At 38.6% G+C, this 24,458-nt stretch overlaps 1 protein-coding gene across 2 annotated transcripts in view; it reads left to right on the top strand.

Annotated features, from left to right (window-relative positions):
• LOC134618033 (kelch domain-containing protein 8B-like) overlaps positions 1–24,458 on the top strand; it is a 244,842-nt gene that overhangs the window by 164,284 nt on the left and 56,100 nt on the right. For both annotated transcript variants that reach the window (XM_063463208.1, XM_063463209.1), the window contains 2 exons: positions 3,885–4,049; positions 15,058–15,282. In XM_063463208.1, coding sequence (XP_063319278.1) covers positions 3,885–4,049; positions 15,058–15,282 — 390 coding nt within the window. The remainder of the gene's footprint in view (positions 1–3,884; positions 4,050–15,057; positions 15,283–24,458) is intronic.

Raw genomic sequence — 24,458 nt, 5'->3', positions numbered from 1 at the left:
TTTCTGTTTTATAGAATATCAATTTAGGATTTAGAAAGTCGTCATTGAGGCCACAGTTCACGTTAAAATCTAATCTACATTTTTTTCCTGCATGCAGTTAGCTAATGTTCCAGTCTTTCTGATAACAGCACTGAATTTTGCCGTGATCACACATGCAGGCACAGGCGCACCCTCACAAAGGGAAACCAACACTAGTTATGGTTTCAAGACTGGTTATGATTTCACATTGTTCACTCTGAAGTGTGCATCTGTCTGTCATTGTAGACTGTGAGGTGTCAGCACTTAGAAAAAGAAAGGGGATTCAGGATCCAGCACATGCACTCACATGCACACAAACTTAAACACAGGAGCCTTCATTTCCTGGAGATTGTTATTCACTTCATCGTTTCCTTGTCCTTGCTATCCTTCATTTGGTGAACCTTTATGTTTTGACAGTGTGGAGATTGCATCTCATGTTGTGAATACTGACAGACATGTAGAGTGACAGGTCTGAAGCTCTTCTAGTGCCATTTTCATTAACCTGTCTTCTTCATTGATTGGAACAAAGCAATACTTTCTAAGTTTTTAAGTGCTTTACAGGGCTCTGCAGTAGGTATATAGGATAGAATAGAATAGAATAGAATAGAATAGAATAGAATAGAATAGAATAGAATAGTTCTTTTTTGTCATTGTACATGTACAACAAAATTAAGGGTACTCCACACCAACTGTGCAGGAATAAAAAAAATAAAAATAGTAAACACATCAGGAATAAATAACTAGAGGAAGTCTAGAGGAATGTGTACAAAACAATAGAAAGGCACACAATGGAGAGCATAGTGCTCGGAGGTAGTGCAAAGAAAAGACTTGGTCTGAGTACAGAGTCTGTGTGTGAGTGGCCTGAGTGATGAGGGTTACTCAGACCATGGCGCAGATTGGAGAGGTAGGCAGGGGTGGGGTGTGGGGATAGTGTTTGTTGACAGTGCGAATGGCCCAGGGGAAGAAGCTGTTTGTGAGGCTGGACATGTGGGACCCTATTGACCTGAGGTGCTGACCAGAGGGCAGCAGGTAACAGGTGGTGGGCGGGGTGCAAGGGGTCACCTGTGATGGCCCTGGTTTTCCTGAGACAGGAGGATCTGGCGATGGTCTCCAGGGGTGGCAGAGGGCAGCCAGTGATTTTTTTGGCAGTGTTAATTTACCCTCTGCACAGACTTCTTGTTCTCAGTTGTGGCCCATGTGTACCAAACACCCAGGCAGTAGAAGAGCATTATCCCCATCTGAATAATGGGCCCAGCGTAAAAGCAAATTTTTTTCCACATATGTCTCGCATTTTGTTTTTTTCCCCTTTTTCCTTCTTGTTTTTGTTTATTTGTGTATAAAAGTCAACAGTTTCCTTAAGGCAACTAAAGATTATTATCATGGGTCAAGTCCATGCTAACATGCCACTGTCTTGTGTTGCTTATGCTATACTCAACAAGAAAAATTCAAGTCATGACAAAATTATAATTATTATTAGTATATTAATTATGTATCAAGTTATAATTATGGAATGCGATGGAGACTACCAAAAGTCTATTTGGTAGCCATTGATCGGATGGCCAGAACCTTCACCTCTGACTGCCACCAACCCCACTAAGCACCGGCCCATTGGGCCAAGGCCTGGCCACCAAACGCATGACTAGACTGGCCTCAGGCAGACCCAGGACTTGCTGGAGAGATTATATCTGCTGGGGAATGTCTTGGTCTTATATCTTCATGGAATAGATTCAACAAGATGCTGGAAATAAACCTCAGAGATTTTGGTCCATATTGACATCAAACAATTGTTGCAGATTCGTCAGTTGCACATCCACGATGCCAATCTCCTGTTCTACCACATCACAAAGGTGCTCTGTTGGATTGAGATCTGGTGACTGTTTGATCATCTATTGATCAGTATAGGGAACTCATTTTCATGTTTAAGAAACCAGTTTGAGATGATCTGTGCCTTGTGACATGGCTCAAAATCCTGTTGGAAACAGCAATCTAAAGATGGGTACACTATGGTCATAAAGAGACATGGTCAGTAACAATACACAGGTAGCCTGTGGCTTTACTTTATGAGACTTAATTGGTACTAAGGTACTATTCCCCACAACATTATACCACCACCAGCCTGAACTGCTGACAAAAAGCAGGATGTATCCATGCTTTCATGTTGTTTGCAACAAATTCTTACACTAACACACAAATGTTGCAGCAAATAGACTCATTAAACCAGGCAAAGTTTTCTCAATGTTCTATTGTCCAATTTTGGTGAGCATGTGTGAATAGCAGATCAAGTTTCCTGTTCTTAGCTGACAGGAACTGCACCCTGTATGATCTTCTAATGCTCAAAGTAAAAAAAAATTACTATTCTTTCCCATTTATCTGCTCGTTTTTTCAACTTCATAAGGTCGTCTTGACCATTTTTACATGCTTAAAAGCAGACGAGTTGAGTTCTATGTGGCCTGGGGTTGGTGCCATGTAATTGGCTGATTAGATATTTGCAGGTTTACCTAAACAAGTGAGTGTGCATTTTTAATGTATTTTTGCCTTTGCTATTATTTTTCAGTGATTTTAAAAAAGTTAAAAAAAAAGAAAAGAAAAGAAGTAAAAATGTAATATTTTTATGAATGGTCTTCAAACTTTACAACAATATACTAGACCTTCAGGGACATTAGTACCCAGGTTGGGGAAGCATTTGTCCTTGACCTTCATTGTAAGGACCCAAGCTCAAAGTAATATTTAATATTAAATGGTATGGAGAGAGCGGTAAAACACTCATTTCATTTTTTCAATACGACGACCTGCAACGTGACAATGAAACAATTTTGAGTGTGAAAAAATTCTTCCATGGGACATGTCATGTGTTTATGTTTAGATCTAAGGGTTGTGAAGTCAGCCTGTGGATTAGTAAGTCCTGCTCCCTGTTGAATACACATATATATATATATATATATATATATATATATATATATATATATATATATATATATATATGCTCCAGTCTTGCCACATGATATGCACAATGACAGTGTTCTTGCTGCACCACTTATTCCATGTGCAATAGTAAAATTGGATTTGGTCAGTCCTAAGTGTTGAACTGTGTGAGGATAGCATTCTGAGTGGCAGATTTATTATTGCTCTATTCTTCACAGTTTAAGTCACAGCTTCACTGGTTCGTCATCTGCTTGGCTCACTGAGTTGCTCTGTTCCCTCTAGTCTTGTCCCCCTCTCTTTCTCCACATTTAAGTTGTCACGACTTCTTAGAACACTAATGGGCTGTTAATCTCCATCTCTCATCAGTTCTGTTCTGTTACGTTTTGTTCTCTTTTCTCTTCCCTCTTCCTTTCTTCCCCTTCTCCTGCAGTATATCACCAGGAGCACCTTCTTTGCTGGCTCAGCACTTTCCCTCTCTTTCCCCCTTGCCTTTCTGTATATACTAATGACACTGCAGCTTTAGGAGTGTTTGTGTGTGTCCTTGTGGAAAAAAGTTGTTGGTGTGGCAGTTTTTTGATATAGATATTGCAGATTGTTTGGATAACTGTAGACGGATGAGACGGATAGCCATCATGACAGGTAGAGCAGAAATGGCGAGATGAAAGAGTGCAGCTCTTGGCTCTTCGGAGAAGTGTTGGCAGCATTTTTTCCTCAGTTCACTGCACATTAGCTTAACAAGGCTGAGAACAAATGGGCTGCTTTTAACCATGTAAAGCACTTTGTGCTACAGTTTGTGTTGTATGAAAAGTGCTTTATAAATAAAGATTGATTGATTGATTGATTGATTGAAATATACTGACCACACTGTTGCACTAAGAGTAGAGTGTAATGAGATCCTTTAAAAAGCTGTTAATAAGCTCTTTGCTTCTCTTTTCTCTCTGCAGATGGAAAAGTGTATGCGCTGGGGGGCATGGGTGCAGACACAACACCACAGGCCCTGGTTAGGGTGTATGATGTAGAGAAGGACCAATGGCACCCAATGACATCTATGCCCACACCGCGGTATGGAGCCACGCCCTTCGTAAGAGGAACCAAAATCTACGTGATGGGTAGGAAATACATCATGCAGATGTTATACTGCTAGCATGTGCGTGTTAGCATATACTGACATTTACCTTAAAGCTGTAGAGAAATACATGACTTCTTGCCAGTGGTGCTCCGTTAGGCTGATCTCTCTCCTTTTAGTCTCAGACAGCGTTGTCTTAAAGCTCCTTAACTGTCAATTAATATGTGCACCCAAACTTTAGATCACTGCCGTTTGGTATTTCTACTGAAAGCTGTTCTTACATCAGTCTCAAAGTATAGTTGTCTGTCTGTGAGAGTGTGTCTATCTCCTGTTTACAATGACAGAAGCTGGGCAAGCTGAGAGGCCAGCAGTTATTTTTCTGGTGCTTTGCGCATGTACATTGTGGATAAACTGCTGGTCTTTGACGGTAAACTGAGGGAAGACCAGAGTGTGAGACAAACTGCTGCTGGTCTGCTTTTACCACTCTCAGATCAGAAACACAGCTAGCATTATCAAGTAAATAAGCTTCTGTACTTTAACTTTGTAACAGATGAATTTCTTCTTGCAAACCACCCTGCCTATCATGCATGATGTAGAAAAGAAGAAGTATGAAAAACACATTAATAAGGAAAGCTGTGACAATGAGTAAGCAGTGATGGCAGCTCTGACCATGTCAGGTCTAATAAAACATGTGAACAGGCGAACAAAGTTGAACAGGTGCAGGTTCAGCAAAGACTGATGTCTGAACCAGCTGTTTTGCCAAAATTCCACCTTCAGTTTTAATCCATATTTAAATACCACTTGTTGATATTGACAGTTAATCATATCACATACTTATTATTAAACTCATATTTTAATATACTAGGCCTGCATTTTTCAGCTCATGAACAACTGACTTTTTCCCCAGAGATACCTGATACTCACAGGACAGTCACCACAAACATGTGATTTATAGAATCCGATGCTGAAAATTAAAACAGCAAATAAACAGAAATAATATAGAAATAAAGATATATTGTTGTATATAAATAAAGTATTTAAAACTAATAACTCTTCAGTTTTCCCCATCTCTACATCAGCATCTGATTGAACCTCAACCAGATGCTTTTCCTAGTGATCAGCAAGAGTCTGGCATAATTCTGGCTGGATATTTGACCACTTTTGGTAGAGTTAATTTAAATCGGTTATTTCCTGGGATGGACTCCAGAAATTTGTAATAGGGTTTATAATGAGGCTTTGTAGAGACCATTCCATAAGCTTCATGTCAGCCTGCTGTGTTCATTCTGAAACCAGTTTTAATGTGTGTTTGGGATCATTGTCCTGTTGGAACACCTAACTGTGTCCAAGTTTCCACTATCTAGCTGTTCATTTGAGTTGAAGTTGAAATATTTTGAGATAGTTCTCATTCTTCATTATTCCTTTAACTTTGTGCGATATACAGTACCTGTACCACTGGTAGCAAAAGCATGATGGTGGGGAGTTCCAGAGCATGACACTAACACTGCTATGCTTGACAGTTATGACATGGTTCTCAGGTATGAAAGCATTACCTTTATTCCTTCAAGTGTACCTCTTGTCACTGTGGCCAAGTAGCTCAGTCTTTGACTTGTCTGACAATAAGCTTTTCAACAGAAGGCATTTGTTTTGTCCATATGGGGAGCTATAAGAACTCAGTCAAGACTGAAATTTTCAATGTTGGCACCCTCTCAGTCAATGGTGATGAAAAATGTGTTTCACTGTGGACAGTGACACTGGTCTTCAGCAGTTTCCAGTTCATGACAGGCTTGAGCCTTGGTGGTTCGTGGGTTGTTTCTAAACATCCTAATCAATTTTCTCTCATCTAAGGGTGACAGCTTTGGTCTTCATGCAGACCTTGGCAAAGTGGTTACAAACCTGAATAACTTATGTACAATTGTTTAAACTGGACTCTGCAGTTATTGAGAAATGGCTCCAAGTCATGCTCCCAACTCATGTAAAACTACAATTCTCCTTAGATATTTCATGAGGTCCCTGTAAATGTTCTTATTATATTGAATTGAGTATCCCAAAAAGTTGGTTCTGTTCATCTGGATGTAACGTTTTCAGTGTGAGAAATGTTTTGTCACTCATCTAAGTGACTTTATCAGTCTCAGCTGACTGCAGGCTCCCCCAACCTTTTAAACAGTACATTTGCATAAGGCCTAAAACTGGCACCAGTGCCAAACAATGGGCTGTGAGGTCTGTTTCTTGATCATTAATATGCAAAATGGCATGACCATTGATCAACAACCAATGATCAAAGACCATTCATCAGTGGCCATGAGTACCATTCACAGAGAGTTGAGGAATGGCTGCAATCACAGCATTTTAAGATGGTGAAAACCTTAGGCCCCCTCCTCGATTCAGAGATGGTCTTTCGCTTTTCACATAAACGGCCTCCTTGACTCCGCGCTCAAACCAGCATTCCTCCCTGTCCAGGATGTGTACATCCTCATCATTGAAAGAGTGTCCACTGGCCTGTAGGTGTAAATAGACTGCAGAGTCCTGGTCTGACGAGGTGGCTATTTTGTGTTGTGCCATCTGTGTAGCCAGAGGTTGTTTGGCTTCCCTGATGTATAATGGCATGGCAACCTCCTGGCACCTAACAGCATACACTACATTACTCTGTTTATGCCGTGGGACCGGATTCTTGGGGTGGACAATTTTTGGCGCAGCGTGTTTTAGGTTTTGAAAGCCACAGAGTGTTTAGAGAAAATGCATCTCAGCTGTTCCCATACTCCTGACACATAAGGGATCACTAAGGGTTTGTGCTTAGGCAGCAGTTGTCTCTCCTGGATTACCTGGAGCTTTCTTTAGGTGCCTTCCCAGCTTCCCAGACAACAAATGTCCAGGTGGGATAACCACCTTTACTCAGGGCGTTCTTGATATGAATACAAAACATGTTCCCATCATCACAATGGATTTTTAGTGAATGTGAAATTAGTATTTTTCATTGGTTTTTGCCTTGGACCTCTCACATGGATGTCATTTTTGTGCAGTTTCGTAATTATTGTTGAATCATGAACTTTGAGCTTAGCTGACACAAGTGAGGCCAACATGTAACTAAATGTTGTTCTGGGTGCTTATGTGACCTCCTGGATGAGTCACTGATGCATCCTTGGAGTAATTTTGGCAAACCGACCACTCCTGGGAAGTTTCACCAGTGTTTCAAGTTTTCCCAGTTAAAGGATAAAGGCTTTCTCTGTCATTTACTCGAGCCCCCTAAACCTTAGAAATGACTTTGTAACCCTATCCAGACTCATCGAAGTGACTTTTTCTTTAGTTTCTTTTGATCTAGATGTGTTGATTTTTAAGATCTTTTAGACTCCTTCACTGTGTCAGACAGTGATTTCTTAATTCAGCAAGTCTGCCAGTAATCAGGCCTGGATGCAGCTAGTGAAACTGAACTCAGCTTCCCACCAAATCACAGTTAAAGTCAGGCTGTGTTGGTTTAATATTTTTTGCTGATCAGAAATATTTCATTGTCACAAATATATAAAAAACTGAGAAACAAGTATGTTACAGCAATATCTCTCATTACAAACTCCATTTGGTAATTCAGTGCAGGAATTCTGTAGAGCCATATGGTCATTTTCTCAAGAACTCTAGTGGCCGGTGATGGATGACATATTTGAAGTACCTCAGTGTGCAGGTTTTGCTGTTGTATGGTTACTTTAAAAATCTAGGGCACCCCATTCCACACTCTGTGCTTTTATCAAGTGCATAAAGGGATAAACAACAGAGGCAAGTTTGCCAACTCTCCATTAAAGTTGCGATTTTAGTGTGCTTTTGGGTTTGTTCTATCTCACACACACACACACACACACACACACACACACACACACACACACACACACACACACACACACACACACACACACACAGTTTAGAAATGTGTGACTGCTGCACTGTTTTTGTTGCTTTTTACCATGAGCCTTTTAGCTTTGACTTTATCTTCCTGCCACTTGTAGAGCTGTGACAGTGACTGCCGAAGAGACAAAAATCTATCTTTCAGGTCTGAGGGATTTTACGGTCTTTGGAAAATATTGATCAGCAGAACTGACTTGGAGTTAAAAAAAACTGCTCTGTAGGAAAGCAACAAGGACATTTGTGTCCGGTACAGAATACGAGTGACATTCAGTCATTCCTCAGGTAGGTTCAAGGTTCAAGGTTCTTTATTTGTCACATGCATAGTTATACAAGTTATACAAGGTAACATTTGTTGGCAGTTATTGCCCATTTACACACTGTTAAAATTTCACACCACTGCTGAGAAAGAAATTGGAATTGCACGGGGCAGGATAAAATTATTGCAGGGTGCAATCATTTTATCTCACGAGGAAGTATTTTGAAAACAGACGAATCCATTTCACAATAAAGAACAACACACATCCACGTCCAGCACAAGGTAGTTGTAACCTCCTGAGAGTTTTGGTCATTTCCATATCAATGCTTTTTGTCTCACACACTCCACCAGAGGCACAAAATGAGTCTTTGCAAGTGGCAAAGAGAGCACAACAAACTGGAACTTGGGAGCAGAGCGATGCCTAACAGCACACAGTGTGCGTTTAGAAGTCTCGCCGACATGTAAGCAGGTTGAATTTTGCTGCACATGGTTTAGATACTAACAAAATGTGATCAATTTGTATTATACAGTTCCTTGTTAGAATGAAATATAATTTATGAATTATCATTATTTCTATTAGCTACAGCTTTATGACCTTCATGTGAGTGCAATAACTATTCAATATTAACTTATCAATATTTTTTTGTTTAAAGTAATTGGAGGTTCTTTCAACACTTAAAATTTTAGTGTTTAAAATGTGCTTACATTTTATTTCCAAATGAACTCTGTGAGTTTTGAGACACAACAGTCATCTGCCAAATGCCCCCAAAAGATTCACGTGTCCTCTTGTGCTGTAAGAGGGTTGATTAATGGGTCACCGTAACATGGAGACCTTTGTTTCAAACCAGTCTTTTTAATTATTACTTAATAATTACTTTTCCACAAATTAACCTAAGCCTGTGGTATACTGTATATTACTGTAATGTTGTTATTATTGGCAACAAAGAAGCAATTGCTTAATCCAAACCAAACGACTCTGTGCCTAAATCTGACACTTTTGTCACATAACTGGATAAGAGTGATCTTTATTGTTGGTGGTTGATGTCTACTGCTGGTATTGGTCATATCAAGGGGGTAAATGACCTAAACAGTCACCTTCTTTTTGGTCTTTTTGTAACTTAAACTGAGCTGATACTTCCCATATATCTCAGGTATATGGAGCATAAATATTGGACTGACATTCTGTTGGTGGGCAGAACTTTGTCAGTTAATGAGTTTTAATCTTGCTTGACTTGATGGTAAAACAAACAAAAGTTAAATTAATCCAACAATGCAAAAGTGTTCTGATACAAGAAACACTGGCAACACAGGTTTAGGTTTTTCCTGTTTTAAAAAGATTAATCGGGGAATATCCGTTTGCCTCGTAATGAGCTCTCCAACACACGAGTTATAAAGTGTGAGAAAAACAGAGAGAGACGAGGTCAAAGCAGGAGGTCAAGCAGTTGGAGTTCAGATGGTGTTCATTTATCTGATGACTCGATGTAACAGTGATATATATGGTGAAGAAATCAGTTTATCACAGGTCAAACAACAACATCCATCACCCTGGCAAATGATTGCCGTCTGCCACAAAGTGACCTCCCTTCCATCATCAGGTAAACAAGCCAACATTTGGGCAATCTGGCTGCAAACAGAATTCTATATTCATGTAAAAACAACAGATGTGCAGGCGCGTCCTGCACTCTTTTAGCACCTCATCATTTTAAAGGCTCTTTTTCTGACCTAAGTTAGACCTGAATTTTGGATTTTAGTCATGTTAAAGCAACTAAAGGTTTGTAAACTAATGGATCCAATACACTCTGTTATCTGTCTCTAAGACTCAGAACCATCCATGACTAATAATTCAGACATGCAGCATCTTCTCTTTTGTCTAAAAGAACTAAAACTAAACTCGAACTAAAAAGAAGATGTGTTCAAAATGTGCTGAGATAATGCAAAGAAAATTCTGGCAAATAGTAGAAGAAATGGCATAGCACCTTAAATTTAATTCAGTGTCTGCTACCTATGATGCAACCTAACACTGAACACCACGGCCACCAGTCCAACATACAACAATACTTTGGTACTTTTAGGCAGCAGACATCATATGTCAAACTGCACAGTGTTTGTGTGTTTGCAGATATTTGTTGAGCAGTTAGAAATACAGCATTGAAATGACCTGTTAAAAAAAAGCAGTCACTTTATGCTCTTCAATGGTGGCCAAAGCTTATGGACACCTGCACCATAAATACTATTTCAAATGAATCAGGCTAACTTTAACCTGTGACTATAGTCCTATAAATGATGTCTTTTGTATGTTATTGTTTGCTTCATTTACTTAAAATCAGTTTGATGTTTGCAGGCGTATTATGACAGGAAGTAATAACTCCCACCACATGTCTTAAAGTTTATTGAAACGTTCCCTTTTCAAAATTGTGAGGAGCAGAAAGTAGAGATTTTGTATTAAATGTAGTGAGTAAAAACAAAAGGCAAATAATGTAAAATAAATTCATAAGTACAGATATCAATTAAATATGATACTTCTAAATAATTATATTAACAAAATATGTGTACTTCATCTACTTTCCACCTCTGCTTGGTGTCCTGGACAGCAAATGTTTGCACATCAGCTGTTTTAGTGGAGAAGAGAAAAGATTGGCTTCTTCTTTAAAACCAACTCCAAAGTTTCAACAAAATCACATGGTACAGTAAAAATAGCCACAAAAACAAATAAACAAAAAAAAATCCAAACAAACAAAGAAAATCTTTAAGTTTTAAGTAGAAGAGTAAACTCATTCATGTTGGTGTGGCTGCAGCTAATGATGCCGGGAAGTGCATGGGACAGAGAGCGATGACTAGTCTAAAGTGCAGCCACGTGGTCTGTGCACAGATGGGAGTTTAATCATATTATATCACATTAGACACACACTAATGTGTAATATACCAAGAGAATATAAATAATTTATGCTGTTTTTTTAAGCTGTCTCTCTCTCTCTCTCTGTGACTGTAATGTCTTCTCGCTGGGATTGCGTTAAAGCTTTACCGTACCTTGCACATTCATGCTGCTTCTACAGCTGCTGCTGCACTTGAGGGGGTTGTTCTCTTCAGCGGGTGCTTGAACCTCTTTTCATTTAAATTCCCTGTGTTCCCAGTCAACAGTGGCCTTGCTGGCAAATGACGTAACTCACGAGGCTTCCTACCGCTTTGAAATTCTTGTGCATGAGTGCCTCCGTGCCTCCGTGTGTTCACAGTACACATCAAGGATTTTGCAGCAGCGTCGCAGTTAGCAATCAGCACACGTGCAGCTGAAAAACAGTTGTCAGCAAAGTGAAGGATGACGAAAAAGATTATTCGGTGAAGCAAAAACACGAGTGTAAAAACACACACAGCACTGGATGAATGCTGCACCGCACTTCTTCAGCAGCAAATAAAGATAAAGAATCTAAATCATGACAAAAATAAACATCTTCATTTTTACCACTGAATTTACTGCATCAGGTCAACAAGTAAATCATAAATGGTGTTTAAACCAGCCAGCAGTCAGTACTTTCATCCGCAGTAAGACTCTTGGATAGCTGATGAATTACTGTAACAACAAACATCACAAATCTCAGAACACACACCATTACACGGCAGTTTTCCTGCTTATTCTTTTTTCATTGGCATTTTGGGAGGCATCCAAGTGTTGGCTTCTGCTGGAGGCAAAAGTGAGAAATGCTTACAGCAACATACATATACCATTTCAACCATTTGTTACTGAACCACAATGTAATATATATTCCTTATCAGCCAATGTGGAACACAGAATGGACATGAATAAAGAGCAAAAAATATGAAAGAGGACAACAGCAATCTGGCACAGCAGTAGCTAACTTACTCATAAAATAAAGTTAAACAAGATGTTTTAGTTAATAATAGCTACAACTAAAAAAAGTATATTAGTATATTTTCTCTAATGAATGTCTATGTAAATTATTTTTAACACATAAAACAAACAGTTTTCCTTAAGATTTACAATGTGTAGGTATTTATTTAGTCATTTATGCGCTAAAGGTGCATCTCCTGTCTCCTCCTTACTTCTTTTAAATTTTCATTTGTTGACAATTGAAATGACAGTTTTGATCAGCAAATATCTAATATTGCTACACCAATAGTATTGGTTATATTAAAAAAATAAGGAAGGCTCTATAATTCACGTTTGTAGAATGCGCTCCACACACACATTGTTTATGCTCAGAGATGTCTCGTTTATTTAGGGTTCTTTATGCAACAACCCACAGTCTGGTCAGCGCTGGCCTCAGCTTTTCCAACAACCCCCTCTCTCGTCTCCTGCCTCACTAAAAAGGGGGAAAAAGACTCATCAGTCCAAACACCAAGCACCACCAGCTGTGTTCTCACCTGCCTCCCCGGCACTGCCCCGTTCAGCTCACTGCACCACTCCTCCCCTGCAGCTGAGCCAGGGACCACACCTCCACCACTATGTTATTTTTATGTTACCCTTACCCAAATGTTTACTGCGACTTTACTGCACCTCTGCAGTGCTAACATGCTAATTTTTTTCAGATACCCACCTGAGACCCAACCTATTCATTTATTCTCTGTGTCACCCTTTGCTTTATGTAATAATAAATACAGTTGTGTACTGTATTTATTCTTATTTTATTTTATTCTAATTTTTGCTTCATAACTTTTGCACTGTCCACTTCCTGCTGTGACAAAACAAATTTCCCACGTGTGGGACTAATAAAGGTTATCTTATCTTATCTTATCTTATCTTATATCATTTAGAAGTCTGAAGGTTAGGATTTGAAATCACGTGCGATCATGTTTCACCAACAAAGTATACCTGGAGAAATTTAACTTATGCCAATACTGGCTAGCTTGGTAAGCAATGATGCTGAATGCGATACTAATATCACCTTAGGAGGCCATTTGATGCACTGTAGGTGCTTGCAATAGTTTTTTTAGTTTTGGATGCTTTAGTCTTTTTTTTTTTAAATAATTGCTATGTTAATTACACCAATTTAAAATGTTATGATGTTGAAATGGCTACAAAGCCCAGACTCAGAGATTCAGTGGTAGCTAATGTTTAATTGGGTTGGTGGAGTTTACTGTTGCTACATTAACATATTTTAATAGATGTAATTTCACTTTTTCCTGTCTCTGTACAAATGTAGAGCCAAAGTATAGTAGGAATGGATGCTTGTTGTCTTCCACTGGTGACAGACTGTAATTTTAACCTGTATAGTAGTGACTGGTGCTTGGAGATGTGGTATTGATTGGTATTGGTATTACTGACATTGGTCTTTCACTCTCTAGGACTGTTGTGGATGCTCACAAAATGATTATTAATGATTAGCAGGATTAGTATTTTCTCACTATCTAGCTACAGATAATACATAGATAAATTGTGTTTGGAGCTTGTCAGCTGTTGAAACAGACAACAGTGAACCACACAGTTTATGAAACAGTCCTTTGATGTTCTTACATACCGATCCCAAATGGTGGTCTGCAAAGCTCCTTCATTCTCAGCATCTGTCAGTCATAACAATTAACCAAGTTGCTCATAAAAAAAGAGCTATTCAGAAAATCAATTAACCGTAATTCATCTTCATTAAAAGAACCTAGTAAGAAAATGGAACATTAGAAAAATATTAATAATACATTAAGACTGATTATGCATGGGTCTCCCGCTATATGATTGTACCTTAGCGCTGACTTCTACCTTTAGCTATGAAGGATTATGAAGCAACGGGCCAAAGACTGATGGATTCTTTTGTTTTTTGTTTTTTTTATTGTCCAGATTTCTGTCTGTTATGTAGAATCTACATAACAGACAGAAATCTGTTATGTAGATTCTACAGATGGCTTATTTTTGCTGAGCTGAATTTGGTTTAGAATGCAGCTCAGGCCCGTGATTATATGTAGATTTGCACAAAAGCTGTCTCCTTCAGTAGTGCAGCAGTCCAGATTCTCTGTTTTACACTTTTGCCAAAATGTTAGTCTCTGATTGTGGAGTATTGCAGCAACACTAAAACCATATGTGAACCATGTACTCTCACAGAAAATCATACACAGTAGATTCTGCAGCAATCAACCAAATCTTTTGCATGGAATCTCTTTTTCTCACATCTAATGCTTCCCACACAGTTCGACTCTTTGTCTCGCTACTGCCATCGATCTCTTTGCCACTCTGCCCACTCCAGCTGACCCTCTTCCACTTTCTTCTCTCACTCCTCCACATTCTGTTCTTCTCTTTCTATAATGCTTTCTATAATTTCTCTGTCACTCTCTCATATTCTTTACATTTCCCCCTTCTTTTTCCGCTGCCTCCCTCCCCATTTGCCTCTCACCCCTGGCGCTGCTTTCAGCCCCCCCCCATTCCCATCATTCAAACTCTTACTGCCCGCTCCATGCAGGCTCTCTCTCTCTCTCTTTGTCTCACAAAGCTTGCCTTCCCCTTGTAGTCGTATTTTACAAGGTTAAGTTATGATTTGTGGAAGTAAACAACTCCTAAGTGTCCTAGGGGAGCTCCCTGCTGCTGTGCTCTCCTTTCAGCCCAAAATGAAATGTGGTCCCAGCGCTGGTCTGTGCACTGGCTAGACTTTGACATAAATGCCAAGGAAACTATGTGACAGGCGCTGGGGATTAAAAAGCAATGAAACAGGAAATGGAAACAGGGACAAACAGTGTCACACAGAAAATTTGCATTTGTCCTTGGCTTGTTGTTTGTGCACATGATAATATTTCTGGGAATATATTTCATTTATGAGAAGGGGCATGCAGTTTCCATGTCTTCATGATAATACACAGGTGACTTTGTCAGTTCACTCACATTTTACTTCTCTGGATTTTAATAGAATCTCTTGTAATTGTAAAGCTTTGTCATAATCATAAATTCATTGAATCTCTCTCCCCTCTCCTCCAGGTGGTCGCCAGGGAAAGACGCCGGTGACAGCACTGGAGGCTTTTGACCTGGAGATGAAGAGCTGGACACGTTATCCCTGCATCCCCAGCCGGAGGGCCTTTTCCTGCTGTGCTTCAAATGAGCGAAGCCTCTTCAGCCTTGGGGGCCTCCAGCAGCCGGGGCCGCATAACTTTTACTCCAGACCTCACTTTGTCAGCACCATGGAAGAGTATGATCTGGATCAAGGTAAGCTGTTATTTAACCCTGAAGGAAGTCATGAGTTTAAGATGACATTTTTAAGGTCGAACTCAAGGGATGAAATACAGCCTGAAGGAGCAGGAGCTTTCTGGGTGAGCCATTAAGCATCGCTGGTTAGGCAGCGGTTTTGATGCTTTCACTCTCTCTTTCACTCTCTTTAAATGGGTTTGAGTATTGGAGATTAGCCCATTATAGTTAGATGGCAAGTATTTTGTAAAATTATATACCTGTCCAATAGTGCTACCTGCCTGACCACCACAAATAAGGTAAATGGTTCTTATATAGCGCTTTTCTACTCTGTCTTGAGCACTCAAAGCGCTTTACACAACTTTTACATTCACCCATTCACATCCATTTGCACAATGCACTTTTTTCTACTGTTTCTAAGTGCTTCCTAATTTTTATCCACACACATTCATACTCCAGTGGATGCACCGGAGAACAACATGGGGTTAGTATATTGCCCAAGGACACTTGGCATGCAGACTGGACATGTATATTTACATAATTTCTTTCTCCTCCTCCCTCATTTTCCACCTCCTCATCTTTCTCACTTCAAGCATTATATAATGAACTGAACTCATGGCTCTAACACATGAAAATGTGCATAAACATGCTTATTTTTTTCTCATAGTGTGGCAATTACTTATTGTCAGCAGATCAGACACAAAATTCTCCCATCTCCGGACAGGTGACAATGAGTTGGCTAAAGAACAACAACAAGGTTGTAAGTTAACATTATGGCAGCTAACATTAGGTTTGAGTATCCTAACAGACAACAGACATGTGGAGTGTTCTTCCCACTCCCTTTCAATACGTAAATGAATCAGAACGGTAGCAATACTGAAATGTATTGATTTTTGTATAGTATTTTTTTTCTCTCTTATTTTCTTTACTAAATGTACCTGTATATTGTGGTGGACAAATTTTACACACTGTGCCTTTAAAAAGGACAAATTGCATAAAAGTTTAAAAGATAGATTAAACAGATCAAAGCACAAACATATGCTTCCTTTCATAAAGAAAAAATAAAACAAACAAAGAATAAATAAATAAGGAAAAATCACACACACATACTTGCAATGATAATATAACAAATTATGTATTTATGTATATGAATTATTGAAAATGTCAGGAATATTATAAATTATGGAGCCTTATATTTCATTATTTTAACATATACTGTTGTCATTTCAGTCTTGTGTCACAGCAAAGGCAGACAGTTAGAATGAACCACGTGTCAGCCTCACATAACACACAAACTTTTAAAAAACTACTCACATCCTTCCAGCTGAAGCCTTCTTATCGGGCTTTTCTTTCTGCACCTTAGCTTGTTAAATGAGCTGCCAAACAAATTTGCACAGCTACAATCAGTTTGCACACTAGATAGCTAATTACCTGCTCATGTGCAGCACATTAAACCATCAACAACTTGCATTTCTCTCTGGCTGGTTAAGATCAAACATATGGAGCAAATGTTCCTCATTTCAGTGATTAAAACACACACGCACACAAAGGAATGACGAACTGTGACTTCAGCGCAGCAGGAGCAAGAATTTGTTTTAGTGCGTTAACGATATAATGCTTTCATTATTTTAGTGTAGTGATTATATTTAATGTTTTGAAAATGGCTTTGCTTCACCGTCCTTTAATAGTGTCTGTTTAAGTAAAGAAGGATCTCTCCTTTAATATGAAAAGGCTACAGGATGTTTAGTATTATCACAAAATGCAATAAGTTTAATGTGTCAAACAGGAACAGAGAGAAACAAGGCTTTTTACTACAATGAGGGGATTACAAATGCAAGCCTGGTTTAATAAAGTACTTTCTCCAGTTGAGGTAACTAAAGTTCCAAGTTCACTTTTAGAGCACTTCATGTACTTATGCTTGATAGACATCAAGCATAAGTACAAAACACCACAATTCGAGACACCAGTTTCTTTCTCAGTTCCTTTTTGCTGCTGTGGTCTGTGTTATCATACCTCAGTTGGCTTAAGGTGTATAGGATCTTGTCTGAATACAATGTATACATGCAGCGGTATCCTGGTTTCTTTCAAAATGCTGCAGCTTACATGCTTAAATGTCATTTTGTTTAAAACTAACATAAACACAGGAATGGAGTGCTTCAGAACTTGATCGTAAGCAGGATACTCACCTCTATATAAGCTCACCTAATGTGCAGTTCGTGTTATGGATACTGCTGTGTTGTGCTAGTGTTGGGGTAAACAATATTCACATTCTTTCTTCTACTCCATTATTTTAAACTGTGGCACAATGGATGGCTGCTCAAATAGTCACGTCCTTAAGCTGTTTTTTATCCTAACTTAAATTGTATAGGACAGCGGTCCACAAGCCAGGCCACAGACCAGTACCGGGCCGCAAGCGTTGAGGCTCAGGTGTAAATTTATAGTTTTCAGGGTTTCTTTTGGTTTTTATCGTTAACTCAGTTATGAATAAATCTTTTTTTTTTTGGTACCCATACTGGTTTTATTTTGTTGCATATATCCGTGACACCTTAAAGACCGGTCCGCTAAAATATTGTCAGATATTAACCAGTCTGTGGCACAAAAAAAGTTGGGTACCGCTGGTATAGGACAGGAAATGTTATGTAATGCCTATTGTGGTCAACAGGGAGCATATATAATGAGGGACCCTTCTGAGGAACAGAGCAAGGGGAGCTGTGGCCACCAATGAACACTAAAAAATGTTCAGACATGACCTAGACCACTGCAGAGCCATTTCAGATATACCCACCCAGGAGTAATTCAGACAAAGCAGTCCAGTTACTCTGCTTTGTGAATTCCTGTATGCTTGAATAATTTCAGTAGATAAGAAGGAGAAGCTGCCTGGTAAACAGCCTAATGGAATCAGCGGTTGGGTTTCTCACAGTGTGTGCTATGCCACCCTGGAGCACCCTGGAGGGAATACAAAGCAGCCCAAATATGGGAAGATTATACATTAGTTGAGTCAGATCATATCAAATCAAATCCACACTGTTGATGATGATGCTGCAGAATCCTGACCAGTGAAAGAAATGGGCAAACGCTTCTACCACACGGTTTGTCGATTGACTCACTTTAAATGTTGCTGCATAAAACATGACTGAACAAATGCATGTATGCAATGTTGGCAATAAATCTGATTTGAGTAATGACAACACTTCAGGCGCTTAAAGGTGCCCTTAGCTGCTGCAAATCTGTCAATGATTTTAACTGTTTGCTTTATTAATACCCCAGGAGTCAAAACAGAGTGAATCATTAGGATTATGTGGGATATAAGCTTTAATTAACCCACATTATTATTTAGTGATTTTGTGCAAGGATTATAACATATGCTCCAAATCCCATTTGAAGCATGAAATCAGAATGTGGCTCCTCACATATAGTATTAAGCTGTAATTAAGTCTGTTGTAGGCAAATGAGATATTTGATGTTACAGAAGGGTGAAAGCTGAGTGAAACATTTTTAATATAGCACCGACAGTTCATGTATCCTCAAAATCCACACATTTTAAGTAAAGTTAAGTGGTTTAATGTCATGTTGAAACTAAGCAGCAATATTGCCATAAACAATCTTTCATATATGCATATTTCTCTGGCACTTACATTCAGCAGGGAGCTTGTGGTTTAAGTGCAATGTTATACTGACTGTCAGTCTGATTTGTAGACGTTTATTGCAGGATGTGAAGGCAGCTGCATCAGTCATTTGTTCTTCTGCAAATAAAGCCGAGGAGATCTGTTTGTGTGCCTTTGGTGACAGATGATGATTCAAACACTGTCATCTTGCAATTCATGAGAACCCTTTTAAATGTGACATTTCAATCATGTGAGAAACATGGTCTTTAGCTGTCATCTCTCTTTCTATATGTGTGTGTGTGTGTGTGTGTGTGATTGCTTTACCTTTTTTGCTTTCTTTCATAATTTATTATATATCTTTTACCATTTTTATACTTTCATATTGTTGTATATATACTACATCAGTGATTCTAAAACTGTTACCCATGGCCCAGAGAGCCATGGTAGCCATGGGTTAAATTACCATAAATATTTATATATTTACAATAAAAACTGATGAACTGGAGTCATGTTAAATTAGGTTTTTTTTACTTCTTTGGCAGACCAGTTTTTGATAAAGAACTACACCATGTCAAGTAAAAAGAGACCAAAAGGCCAAAACATGATGTGAAAAAAAACATTTTGCTCGTCTTCACCACTCCTTCTTCTTTTTCTTCAAAGGAACAAAGAGAAGAAGTGATTGATGGTAAATGGACTGATTCCTATATAGCGCTTTTCTGCTCTCGCAGAGTACTCAAACCGCTCTATACAACATGCCACATTCACCCAATCACAGCCATTCTCACAAGCACTTTCGCTATACTGAGTGCTTTCTAACTACATTCACGCACATTCATACTCCGATGGATGCATCGGAGAGCAACTTGGGGTTAGTATCTTGCCCAAGGATACTTGACATGCAGACTGGAGTAGCCATCCCCATTGATTGAAAATAAGTGCAAAAAATGGAGGAAAAAGTAATTTAAGATCATAGTTGCACACAGTACAACACATTTAGCATGTTTAAGCTAAATGAAAAGATAATGGACAATGACGCATCACAATTGCAATAAAACAGTAATCCCCTATCAGACTGTTATCAAGTTATGACTGAAAGGAAGCAAGCTAGCATGTAAGTGCATGCAATCTGTTTGTGATAATACAGCATTTGAAATGAAATGCAATGACCAGACAAGCACCAGCTGTAACGAGCTCCCATCATGGGTTTACTCTTGTTTGACAGAACCAAAAGATGATGTTGAGACAGCTGAGTTTCTGTTTTCAAAATACCAATGTCAAGCTTCAAAAACCCTAAATGGGGGCTACTGTGATTTTTCTTTTTTTCTGTTAATGATATTACAGCTGTGGATGTTCATATGGCCAAAGCATCACATAATGATGTCATCATGCACAGTGAATCTCTCTGAGTGAGAAGCTCTTGCTTTAGACTCTGAACATTTGGTTTCTGACAGTTTTTTCTACTCTTTGCTTGTGTCACACACTTGATGACCTGAAAGGATACAACAAAGATACCTGAACATGTTTTGAACTGCAAATCATGCAAAGCTAGTATCACTGAGCTCAAAAAGTATTGGACTGGAAATTAGGGAATTTTAACTAATGTAAAATTAATAAATTGTTATTAATCTTTATTAATTATTGATTATTAATTGTAAAATTATTAACCCGATAATAATAATCACTATTGGAAGAGTGACATGTTGTTGTCACAGCGAGTACAGGCTGTGCTTGTGAAAGCCAAGAGATGATGCTGTTAAATCTTATTCTGTACAAATACAATTTTTTTGGGATTTCTATGAAAAAAATAGCAAGTAAGGATTCTTGTGTGATTATTTGGAATTTTGGGAACAAACTAGATAAAGAGGTCACTTCCCTCAAAATGGCAAGCATTCTCAATGGTGTGGACATTAAGTAGGATATGTAAGTGCTCAATTCAAGGCTAGAGTCTGCCCTTTTCAAGCAGCATGACTGAAAAATGTCTAAGTGTATACTGAATCTCAAGTAGCCTCAGAGACTGAATCGGTCCCCTAGAGTTTAAATGCTGTTAGATACAGCAATGCAATGTCTCAAAATATCCTCAGTCAAGCTGTGATGATTCATAATCTTAGATAGATAAATAGATGGCCATAGTGCCGCTTACTCCGCAATGAGTCGTGATTTGATTCTGCTTTTAAGAGCTGCGGAATGAAAAGAAAGCTGAGTTTGGACTTTGAAAGGAAGATTGAAGACACAAAGAGATATTTTTAACTGAGGCCAAGATTTTCAGTGTTTTGGACACAAAGTGGAAAGTAATCAATTTCTAAGTTTTGAAGTCTTTATAGCTTTGACTAATCTGCCAAATATTCTTTGCATTTAGTCACTAACTTAGCATTCTTGTCTTTACTTTGATAAACCAAGACTCACAGTGAAATCTGTGGCAGTTTCTCTGCAGAGGCTCTGATGCTCAGATGGTTCACCTTAATATGTGCTAAGCTCAGAAAGAATACATTATAAAGGGTGTAGAAGTAGTTGTGGAAGTCATGACCAATACTGTGTTTCTAAGTTGTTGTTGAGCTTTTTTTCCTGTTTAATTCTATTCAGTGAAAGAAAAGAAATTAACTAACTGGTCTTACTGAAAGTCTGGTGGCTGTAGCTCAGGAGGTAGACTGGACATCTATTTATCTGTGGCTCAATCCCCGGCTGCTCCAACCAAATTTCCTTAGGCAAATACTAGGCCCAGGTTGCTCTCTGATGCATTCATCACAGTTTGAAAGTATTTAAGCATAGGAAAAAAGTGCTTTGGTGAATAAGGTGAGTTGTATTAAGTACTCAGGTAGAGGAATTATAACACAGTATCGAATAACCCAGGGATGGGGCAACTGCAGGCCTCAAGGGCCGGTGTCCTGCAGGATATAGATGTGTACACTGATTTAAGTGGCTAAATTATCTCCTCAACATGTCTTGAAGTTCTCCAGAGTCCTGGAAATGAACTAATCATTTGATTCAGGTATCTTGACCCAGGGTGATATGCCTCGGTGAGGCCTGAAGTTCCGCACCCCTGGAATAGCCCCACTAGCAGCTATTTACAGTTCAGCTGTTAGTGGGGCTCGTGCTTAAACATTTACATTTTTATATTTTTCAAGGAAAAACAGTATGGCTTCTTACTAGAAGAGTGTGTGTGCTGAACTGATTTAGGTCTGCAGTGCAGACCTTTCACCAGCTGAGAACATTTAGAGCAGCGATGTCAAACTCATTTTACATCACCACTTTGATCTTAAATGAGCTGAACCAGTGAAGATTCCTTTTTTGTCAGTTTAAAGAAGTTTAACTACACATTCAATCCCTGAGATGTCTTAATATAAGAAAAATAACTGCAAATTATAATAGTACCTATCAGCTTTTCTGTATGATAAAGGAATGCTGCTAGTTAATGGTTAATGGTTAATCAGTTAGCACAACTCTTTGGGCTTTAATTAATGTGTAAAATTACAGGAAAAGGTAGCTCACTGTGCAGAAATTATAAACTTAAAAAATGATAAATAAATAAATAAATTGTAAACTTTGTGAAGCAATTATCAATTTTATATATTTTTTTAAACTTTGGATACTACAAAAGACACATTTCGATTGTAGACAATGAAAAAAAAAAGAGGAACTTTTCTGTTATTTACTTGTTTAGCTATTACTCTCTTACTGTGGTGTAGTATGAATAGCCACAGGGAGGTCTTTATCAGTAGAAAAAGCTTTAAGACCTATTAAAATACATTTGAAAAGTGAAAATGTATTCCCTCTTCCTGTCGGATTTAATCTGTGCCGGGTAACTTCTGGCCCCCTGCCCTTATCTTTAAAACCCCAGAAAGACCCTTGGAGCTCAAGAGGTTAAAGCATAATAAAACAAAAACATAATAAAGAAGACTCGGGACTGTTGAGTGGCTAGAATGGAATATCAGACAAGAATAGGATAACACTGGGACTGAACTGATCTCCTCAGTTCTCAAACATTTATGGATTTTTGCTCTGTGCTACAGTGAACAAAATATGGGATTCAAATGTGAGATTTGCAGATTATTGCATTCTGTTTTCATTTACATTTTACACAGCTTCCCATTTTTATGGTATTGTTTTTGTTATATTTGTCTCTTCTGTTTGTAAGGAAACACGTGTATTGGAGATACTGGAGGGAAGTGTTTCACTTTGTGTGGATGTGTGGGGGATTATGTTGCTGCTCCCTTGTGAAAAGATCAGTGTGTGTGTGTGTGTGTGTGTGTGTGTGTGTGTGTGTGCGCGCAGTACTGTCTGTATGTGACATTTGTGTCAAATCAAGCAAGTCTAACCCTGATCCCTGTTAACAATGGCTCTTTTTGCTCCTCTGAAGCGGCTCAGGTTTAATGGGGTTGACTTTGAAGAATTAAGGCCTTGACTCTGAGGCTACGCTCAAATCAGCCCCTATTTTGAATTTTGCCAACTTTTTGTGTGTGTAATACCAGTTAATATAACAAAACAGTGTACAGAGTTAACATAGAATCAGTTTTGCCCTGACTTCCACAAAAAGGTGAAGAGGTAATGCTGATGGGATGCAGTTTTGGAACAGCCATAAACAAATAAAAACTAGGCATGTAGCTTCCAGCTCTAGAGAGTGAAGCCAATGTGAAAGTGCATTAAACATGTCATCTTTTTAAAGGCCACCAGGGGGCTGTGAACTTGTGGTCCTAAACAGGCCTCAGGCTTGACCTCAATAAAAAGTTTATTGTCTCAGTCACTCATTTTGCTTCATATTAAATAAAACATTAGGCCCATTTCAGAGAGTCTGGTGCTTTCAGAGAGGAGGCTTTATATCTGTCATTCAGGTGTGTGCTTATTGGTTAACGACCTTTGTTGGACAAGTCATTAGCTGGTGATCATGCCTTGCTTTTTGGAGGTATGATTGTTGGCTAACAACTTGTTAGAAGCACCATGTGGATGGTTATAGTAAATACAACAATTATTTTATGCTATGTGTATTTGAGGTTTTCTAAAACAAGTCTTCATGTCAGGAGCTAGTTAGAAACTGTGGATTATTATATTTTTTCAGCTAATTCAGTCAGTCAGTCAGTTTACTAAAATTATTACTATTTCTAGAAAACTCAATGCAAACCTAATGGAAATGATGGAGTTTTTTATGGCAATGTTTTATTGTACAATTATAAACTATATGACTAATTTTTCACACCCTCAAAAACAGTGAACTCACTTATATGTCTTTAATTTAAATCCTGTTCTGGGCAACGTAATCCTCCTTCTGCATTTTATCAGCTCAGTGTGAAACTTGTCAAGTAAAAGTCCAGAACAAAATTCTTGACTCACACCAACATAATATTTAACCATGTTTAGGAACTGATACTCCAACAAGAAATTAAAGCTCTTCGGGGGGTGGCAGCTTATAAGTTGGGCAGTGAACTGTTCACTACAGGTGTATGGGCTAATAAAAGTTTAAACAAATCCCTCATTACCTATCACAAAGAGAGGTGTTTGTGATTAAGGTGTTTAATAGAGGTCATAATACTGAGCTGATACTAAGCAGGTTCATTACCTGTTCATTTTTCTACAGTTGCTGAAATTGTATAATCAAGGTGA

This window comes from Pelmatolapia mariae, linkage group LG20 (genome assembly GCF_036321145.2).
Source record: "Pelmatolapia mariae isolate MD_Pm_ZW linkage group LG20, Pm_UMD_F_2, whole genome shotgun sequence".
Classification (NCBI taxonomy): domain Eukaryota; kingdom Metazoa; phylum Chordata; class Actinopteri; order Cichliformes; family Cichlidae; genus Pelmatolapia; species Pelmatolapia mariae.
Note: the sequence above shows the minus strand (reverse complement) of the source record. Positions and strands in the feature narration are given on the sequence as shown.